This window comes from Trichechus manatus, unplaced genomic scaffold (genome assembly GCF_000243295.1).
Source record: "Trichechus manatus latirostris isolate Lorelei unplaced genomic scaffold, TriManLat1.0 scaffold00087, whole genome shotgun sequence".
NCBI lineage: Eukaryota > Metazoa > Chordata > Mammalia > Sirenia > Trichechidae > Trichechus > Trichechus manatus.
In genome coordinates this window covers 8863114-8872257 of record NW_004444023.1, presented here as the reverse complement: position 1 = coordinate 8872257, position 9144 = coordinate 8863114, and the positions used below count along the sequence as shown (strand labels likewise).

General features: G+C 40.8%; 1 protein-coding gene across 1 annotated transcript; it reads left to right on the top strand.

The window, feature by feature from the left end:
- The first annotated feature begins 1295 nt into the window (after window positions 1-1295).
- LOC111821481 (vomeronasal type-1 receptor 2-like) lies at window positions 1296-2203 on the top strand. The gene is given in 2 exon segments (XM_023736227.1): window positions 1296-1953; window positions 1956-2203. Coding segments are annotated over 2 exon segments (906 nt in total).
- The last annotated feature ends 6941 nt before the right edge of the window (window positions 2204-9144 follow it).

Below are 9144 nucleotides of genomic sequence, written 5' to 3'. Positions count from 1 at the left end.
AGTGAGACCCATGAGTTGATCTACCAGTCCATCCTGGCTCAGATCTCAGCCTTTCCTGCTCCGTCTATGGGAGCCCCTGTCTGCCTCCAAGGGTCATGAAAAATGAAGAGTCTCCAAGATGCTCCAATGGTCTCCTTGACACTTAAGTTTCTGGGAATTAATTAAAAAGTGGGACAAATTTTTTCAGAACTTTTCTCAGCTCCCCAGCGGTGGACCATCATAACAGGTGAGATGATAATTGCAGGTCTGTGGGGAGGTGAGGTCACAGAATCTCCAACTCATATCTCAGGGTCTGGCTGCCTCTCTTTCACACTTGTTTTGGCTGTTGTGACCATCACTGAGCCCATTATCCTGGCAGTAGGTAGAGTCAGGTGAGTATTTTCTATTTCAGCCTGAAAGGTAGGTTCTAGAAGGGAAAGAGGCGAATTAGGAGCTGGGTGAGTGATAATATCTGGAAAAGGGATTTATCTGTGGTAGAAACTGTCCCAGTGCTAGCATCACACAGGAAGGACGACAATTCCTGAGGCATGAGCTGAGTTTTTGGAGGGAGACTGGAGGTCTGAGACCTGACACCAACCCACAGCTTCTCCTAATGCAATTTAGGAAATTCTCACTGAAGGTGGTTCTTAATGTTTGATCCAAGCAGTATTAAAATCTGAATTTTATGGTACTTCAAGGTTGTAATTTCAAATTTAATCCACCATTCAATGTGATGTGCAAAGTCACAAAGAAATTTTTAGGAGTACTATAGCTATTTTTGTAAATGCTCTGGTATGTAGTATTGGGTATGATGGAGCTAATTGAATTATCTAATTCTCAGCAGAAACTATAACTGGATAGTAAATGGCAAAATAGAATTATTTTTCTGTAGTTTTGCATATTTGTCCTATGTTTTATATTTTTCCAAAAAAAATTTTAGTTTCACTTCATTTTTCGAAAGCAACAAATACATGGTAACATGATCTTTGATAAGAATTAATTTAGTTTTTACCCCTAAATACTTTATCATTTATTTATGTTCCATGTTCTATAATTTGGACCACAGCATAGTTTTGTACAATAATTTCTGTGATGGATGTCATTGTACTTTGTTGGCAAAAAAAAAAAAAGAATGATTCTGTTACCATATTAATATATATTGAATAAATCCTGTTGGATCATGGAAAATTATTCAGGGTATCTACATTTATCTATGACCTCTAAACCATGAACAATGAAGGCCACAGCTCACATTTCCATGAAGAATTCTCTGTGAATTTGAATCTCAAGCCCTGGAAAGTGACAGAATAGCCTCCATGGATTTGAATATAACAACGATCCTCCTATTCCAGATAGTCATTGGGATCCTGGGGAATTTCTCACTCATAATTCGTTACATCTTCCTTTATTTCTATGGAAGTGGGTCACGATCCACAGACTTGATTCTCAGGCACCTGACTGTAGCCGACTCCTTGGCCATTCTATCTATAGGAGTCCCCCAGACAATGCTTGCTTTTGGATTAAAACATTTCCTCAATGATTTTGGATGCAAACTTGTTTTATATCTTCAAAGGGTGGCCAGAGGTATGTCCATCTGCACCACTTGCCTCTTGAGTGTCTTCCAGACCATCACCATTAGCCCCATGCACACCAGATGGGCAGAGCTTAAACTAAAAGCCCTAAAGTACACTGGTCCCTCCAATATACTTTGCTGGATACTACACATGCTGGTCAGTGTCATTTTTCCTATTTATGTGTCTAGCAAATGGAGCAACAATACCATCATAAATGAAAATGTGTTGCAATACTGTTCTACTGAAAAGTATGACAATGTCACATTCTCACTCTATGCAGCGTTGATATCCTCCCACAATGTTTTAAGTTTGGGATTCATGTTCTGGTCCAGCGGCTCCATGGTTTTCATCCTGTACAGACACAAGCAGCAGGTCCAACACATTCATATGAACAAAGTCTCCCCAGATCCTCTGCTGAGACCAGAGCCATCCAAAGTATCTTTGTCCTGGTGAGCACCTTTGTATTATCTTATGCCCTTTCTTCCATAATTAATACTTATCTGGCTCTTTTTAATAATTCCAGTTGGTGGCTGGTGAACATATCTGCATTAATCAGTATGTGTTTACCAACAGTCAGCCCCTTTGTTCTCATGAGCAGTGACTCCCGTGTATCAAGACTCTGTTTTGTCTGCTATAGAAAGAATATATAATTTCCATCTCTCATAAGAAATATATAATCCATATATTTTGCACCTTGTTCAGTCATTGATGAACTCATCCCTCACAGAATCTTAAGAACAATTACTTGCCAGTCTCATTGCAGAGAGAGTAGTGAACTAGACAGACTGAGATTCTACCCCGCTGATACATAGAAAATAATAGTAGCAGTAGTAAATGAAGTCTGATGTCAATGTTATGTAAGTACTTATAGAGTTGTATTTTATTCATGGTTGCAATGGACGTTCTCAGAGTCTGTGCAATACTAAAACAGTTAGTTCTGAAATAATGTGGTTGTTGTTCTTGTTAGTTGCTGTTTAATCAGCTTCGATTCACGCAGACCTTATGTATAACAGAATGAAACATTGCCTGGTCCTGTGCCATCCTTACGATTGTAGGTATGTTTGAGCCCATTGTTGAAACCACTAGGTAAATCCATCTCATTGAGGGTTTCCCTCTTTTTTGCTGACCCTCTACTTTACAAAGCATGAAGTTCATCTCCAGTGATTGGTCTCTCCTGATGATGCATCTAATGTCAGCAAGACCAAGTCTGCCCCTTCTTGCTTCTCAGAGCATTCTGGCTGTACTTCTTCCAAGACTGATGAAATAATGTGGAATTACTGGAATTGTCTTGGAACATGTATTTTTATTCTGATATATAAATTTTTCTAAAACTATAACTGGACATGAAAATTTAAAGTCAGTTTCATAAAATAGGAGTATCATCTGGGATAGACATTTGGAAACTGGTAACCTGGGGAGGGGTATGGCCCTATATTATAATACTGTAAGTAAGTTGCAAGGAGTAATTGCAGGAAAAATTAGGTTAACGTTATTGAAGGAATTGGAATCCAGTTTCTGAATTTTGTACTTTGCATTCTCAGAAATGGTGGCTATTTGAAATATAATCATGTCCCTGCGGAAATGTTAGTATACAGATGGTCCCAAAATTGCCAACAAGATCTGTTCCTAAGTCTGTCTTTAAGTCATATTTGTAGGTAAGTCAGAACAGGTACATACATTTCTTGTTTAAGATCAGTTATTCAAATGTCTGTCATAGTATATAGTATATATTTTACCTTTCTATGCATATAAAACACTTTGAAACACTTTGAAACCGCACAATGTTTTCATGAGCATCACAAAGTTGTTCATGCCTTCATTATTTTGAACCATTGTATTTTGATCAAATTTTTAATATAATAGGCTTCATGGTGGTCTGTTTTTAAATATGAGTTGACCATAAGTCAGACATTCATCAACCACGGACTGCTGGTATTAAAAATATTGTCAGGTAAACAATGGAAACATAAAATGCACAGCAAGAAAGAAAAACGTAAGAAGATGTGGGCCCTGAAGTTAAAAAAATATGGTGACTAAAATAAGTCACAAATACTGTATGATCTCATTTATATCAAATATAGAACAGGCAAATATATAAAGACCAAAAATTATTAATGTTTACCAGGGGTGGGGGGGAAGGGAAAAGGAAGAGTCATTGCTTGAGGGGAACTGAGCTTCTGTTAAGGGTGATGAAAAAATTTGGAAACAGTGGCAATGGTTGAACAACATGATTAATGTACTTAATGTCAGTGAATTGTACAGGCAAAATATGTTGAAATGGCAAATACTTGTTTTTCTATGTATATATATACATACTTGTGTGTATGTATATTTTTTTACCACAATTTTTAAAAAGTGTAAAGAAATCAAATGATACCTTAAAAAAACAAAAAAAGACTGCAGGTGGGAGGCAACAATTAAATAGGTTGTGTCAAAGAGGAGGCAGGCACAATCCCAGAGGAGATCTGCTATACTGATGATTCTAGTGCCGCCCAGCTCCCTGATTGGTGAGCTGTTTCTAGCAGGCCTGCTACTGACACCATCTGGATAGAAACAGGTACTGGGCTTAATGGCCAATGGACCAAATTAAGAGCAGCCTGGCTAGTAATCACCCAAGAGTCCCACCCCTTAACTATTTTTACTGAATCTTGGGCAGTAATAAAAGGCCTCCCTCTGTGGATACCCCAATGGAGAAAGGATGGTTGGGAAATAACGGAAGACCCCTGTGGGGGCAAGAACTACAGCAAGATATCTGGGACAAACTGCATGACCCGAATCTAAAGCAACTGTGTATCACGTCCCAGCACACACAGTGAATTCCCCAATGGGCGATGTTGAAGCAGATGCCCTAGCAGCAGTGCGAGGGCCAGTGTCCCCGTTGATAATCTAGAAGTAGATTCTATGTGGATACACAAGAAAGGTGGAGCATCGTGTTCAGTATGTTGCTGCAAGCTCCATGCTCCACTTAAGTACAAGACATGGCACATTAACAGGCCATTAAAAGGGTCCCTTACAGATTTAGCAAATTGATTATATAGGCCCTCTCCCTAAAAGTAAGGGATATCAATTTGTTCTCACGCGTGTGGATACCTACAGTGGACTCCCCCAGGATTTCCCTACTATAAGAGCCAATCAGACTGCCACAATTTCAGGTTTGGAAAACTAATATCCATGTATGGTACTCCTAAAGAAAAGAGCAGTGATCAGTGTTCTCACTTTACAGAGGCCCCTGTGCAGCAATGGACTGAGAAATAAGTTCTAGATTGGCACTTACACCACATTATAAGCCTCAGGGTGCAGAATTAATTGAAAGGAAAACTGGCCTCCTTCAAGAACAAATAAAAACACTGACTGGTTTGTCAAATTTTCTCCACTTGGCAGTTGTTTTTCCTGAGGCTATGAGAGAATTAGATGAAGCTCCCACTGTGGGAGGGAGGTCCTCATTCTAGCGGTTAGATAGTGAGCTGCCGCCCACAGATCAAGGTATAAGGATATGGAAGACAACACCGGAAACATTCATGCCTGAGTTGGACATTATCGACATGTACTGCTGCTAAGGACACCAGTAAGCATCATCCCTGGACAGGGGACAATCAGTTGTGGCATCTAATGGCAGGTCCTGGGGGAATGGGTAGGACTCCTACTGCTGATAAAGCTGAGTGGATTCTCCTGCCCTGACATTTAGCCCATTCTTCTCAATGGGACAACACTGGAAGAAAGCAGGTGACAGTGGGACAGACATCAATCTATAGCATGGGGGACACCAGCCACAACAATAACATGGATCTTGCCCTCCCCTTAGGTAATTAACACTGCCAAATGGGACCTCCTTGGTCACAAGGTTTGGTACACCTAGCCAGGGAAAACCCCACAAGCTACAGAAGTAATAACAAAAGGAGGAAATAATACTAGTAACATTTTAATAGAGAAGTATGAGTGTCCTACTTAGCTACCTAATAAGCTTCTTTCTTTCTACTAAAAGCTTCTGGCCTTTTCTCCTTTGCACTGATTGTTGATAGAAAATGTTAGCATTATGGCTAAGACTGGGATTTTGCAGAAATTTGTCCCCTTGGCCTTGGACAGCAATGAACATGACTGGCTGCCTTAATGAAGATACTGCAACCAGAGGAGGGTGGTGTAAGAAAATTTGATGGCCCTGGGTATGATCACCGTGGCCCAAGGAGGCCTCTGTGCTCTATTAAAAATTGAATGCTATGTATATATTCCTGGTAATTGAGATCTAGTAAATCACTGCATTATACATTTACCAGCAAAACTAGGGAGAATTGAGCACCTAGAAGATGATACTTCATAGGCTGAGATCAAGGGGTGGTTCTCTGGATAGGGAACCTGGTGAAAAAAATTACCAGTTAGATTATTTTGTATAATAATTGCAGGGAAATTTCATTGTACTAGTCTATCATTACAATGTTTTACAAAACTGGGACATGAAAATCTAGTGTCATTACCCACCCCCTCCCATGCAGGCTCAGGGACAATCAGGGAAGAGGAGGCATGTGAGACTCTAAGAACAAGGCAGAAAGGGTTTGGTTCAGAGGCACCTGAACAATATAAGATGGATCTTGCCCAAAAAGCACTCTGGGGAAGAAGTGAAAAACCTTGGCCCAGTAAAAAATACACCAAACACCTGACTTCATGGTAACGTCAATTGAAATCCATTAGCTAGTACTAAAACAACTCCAGTAATCATTGTTTAGACTCAGCTGCATGTAGACTTCATACATGTTAGCACTGGATGGTAAGGTATATAAACTTTCAATTTCCACTATTATTCACAAACCTCTACCCAAGTGTCTTAGTTATCTAGTGCTGCTATAACAGAAATGCCACAAGTGGATGGCTTTAACAAAGAGAAGTTTATTCTCTCACAGTCCAGTAGGATACAAGTACAAATTCAGGACATCAGCTCCAAGGAAAAGCTTTCTCTATTGGCTCTGGAGGAAGGTCCATGTCATCAATCTTCCCTTGGTCTGGGAGCTTCTCTGCGAAGGAACCTCAGGTCCAAAGGGCACACTCTGCTCCCATCACTGCCTTCTTGGTGATATGAGGTTCCCCTGTGTCTCTGCTCACTTCTCTATTTTATATCTCAAAAGAGATTGGCTTAAGACACTATCCAATCTTGTATACCTCATCAGTATAACTGCCATTAATCCATCTTATTACATCATAGTGATTGAATTTACAACACATAAGGAAATCACATCAGATTACAAAATGGTACACAATCATACAATACTGAGAATCATGATCCAGCCAAGTTGACAGATATTTTTTGGGGACACAATTCAATCCATGACCCTCCACCCTTTGGCCCCCCAAAATTCACATCCTTGCCACACGTAAAATATATTCACCTCATCATATCATAGCAAAACTCTTAAATCAACTCCAAGTCCAAAATCCAAAATAAAATTCCTCTTCATGAGACTTCCATCAAAATGGTGCTCTAGGCAGAAGCACCACGCCGTCCCTCCACAGCAAAGATCCGAAAAACTAAGACAAACAGAGAAAACAGCAACCCTGAAACCCTGAAACATCAAATGAAGAGATAAAGAAATCAGCCAAGAACCAAATGGAGTGAGAAAACTGACAGAGAAAGGAGAGTGCGGAGAGATTCATGCAGAGGTCCCCTATCAGCTAATGCAGCATGGATCCACCATCTTGGACTCCTATCGGAGACCAGCAAATAGGGGGTACGAGAAAGCAGCTTCAAGGAGCTTCCAGCGGGAGACAAAACAACCGGTAATTTGCGATATATGCTTTCCCCCCCCCCACCCTTCTTCACCCCTACTCGGCCTCCTCTGCTTCCCGTGGCCATGGTCTCTTGTCCGGGAAGCACCAGCTGCTTGGATTCCACCCTCTTGCACTGGCCGGCTCTCTGAGTGCCATTTGTTGGCTGCTGGTGTTGCTTTTTTCTGCTTCTTTTGATTTCTTCCTTACCTCTTACCACCTCCCTCTCCTTTTGCTCAAATACCTGGCTCCGTGGGCCATCTTTGCTTCTTCCTGAGGGGCTGTGGAGCTCCATTCGAGTGTGGAACTGCTTCCCAGTCTGGGCTGCTGCGCTGGTGGGATCCCGGGGATTTTGTTTGTTTGTTTTGAATTGTTTGTTTTCTATTCCTTTTCTTGAGTTGGGAGCCTGTTCTGGCTGGGCAGTGCTGCACAGCTTGGGACCTACCCCCTCGGCTTGGACAGACGTGCAGAGGGATCCCTGAGGGCATTTCTTTTTTTGTGGGTTTTTTATTCTGTTTTTTGGGGGGCTTTTCTTGTTTCTTTCTTTAAAATTTGTTCTGTTTTTTCCCCCTTTTTGTCTTTCTTTATTACTCAGTTTTTCGTCTCTCTATACCATCCTTCTCTTCCTGTTCCCTGACTACCTGGTGCTGAATAACTCTATGCCTTCTAGCCAGGCTGTACTGCAACACCTGAGAACAACTTCCCCAGACCTCATAGCAGCACCAGTGGGATCCCTGGGAGATTTGCTGTTCTTTTTCCTTTCTGATTTTTATTTATTCATTCTTTTCTTCTTCCCCTTTTTGTTTTTCTCCATTTCATAGTCTCTCATCTCTCCACTCCAACAGCAACCTCCCCTGGCACTCTTTTTTGTTTGTTTGTACTTTTTCGGCCTCTGTTCCTCTCTCCTCTCTCCCATATCCATCTTAGCTCCACACATAACACTCTACCCCCTACCTCCTGCCTACCTGCACTGTGCACTTAACATTGCACCACCAAGCAGCACAGGCACAGCCTACTGGAACCTTCCCTGCATTGATTACCAACCCACCCAGGTGGCTGTAGTAAGTGCCACAAACAACCCGTCCCAGTAACTCCTCTTCAGCTAGACCTGCCCTGCTCTACTGTATCTGAGCGACTAACCCTGCCAATTGGAGAAGGAGGCGAAAAGTATTGTGCCCACAGATGAGCAAACAACAAAGAACACACAACCTCCCTGCTTAGACATAGCCAAATAAAAAAAGGACAAACAAACAAATCTACAATCAATAAATGATAAAAATAACTACTGAATGCCCCAAAAACAGCAGACAATATCAAAACATTTACAAAAGCAGGACAGGATGGTTCCACTAGGCATCCAAAATAAAACACCAGATGACTTTCCCGTGGAAGAAAAGGCACTAGAACTACCTGATAGGGAACTCAAATCTCTAATAGTTACAATTATCCAAAAGTTGAAGCAAAAAGAAGACAAAAATGAGGAAAAAATAGACAGATTCCTAGAAAAGACAGACAAATTCATGGAAAATACAGACAAAAAATTGGAAGAATTCAGGAAAAATAATGCAGGAACAAAATGCCAAAACAAATTCACAACTAGAAATTATACAAAAACAACAATTAGAAATCCAAAAGATAAACTACAAGATTTCAGAAATGGACAGTATCATAGAAGGACTGAGAAGCAGATTTGAAATGGTGGAAGACAGCATCAGTGGAATTGAAGACAAATACTTGGATACAACTCTGAGGAAAACTCAGAAAAAAGAACAAAGAAAAATGAAGAGACCCTGAGAGTTATGTGGGATACAATCAAAAGCAAAAACTTGCAATTGATTGG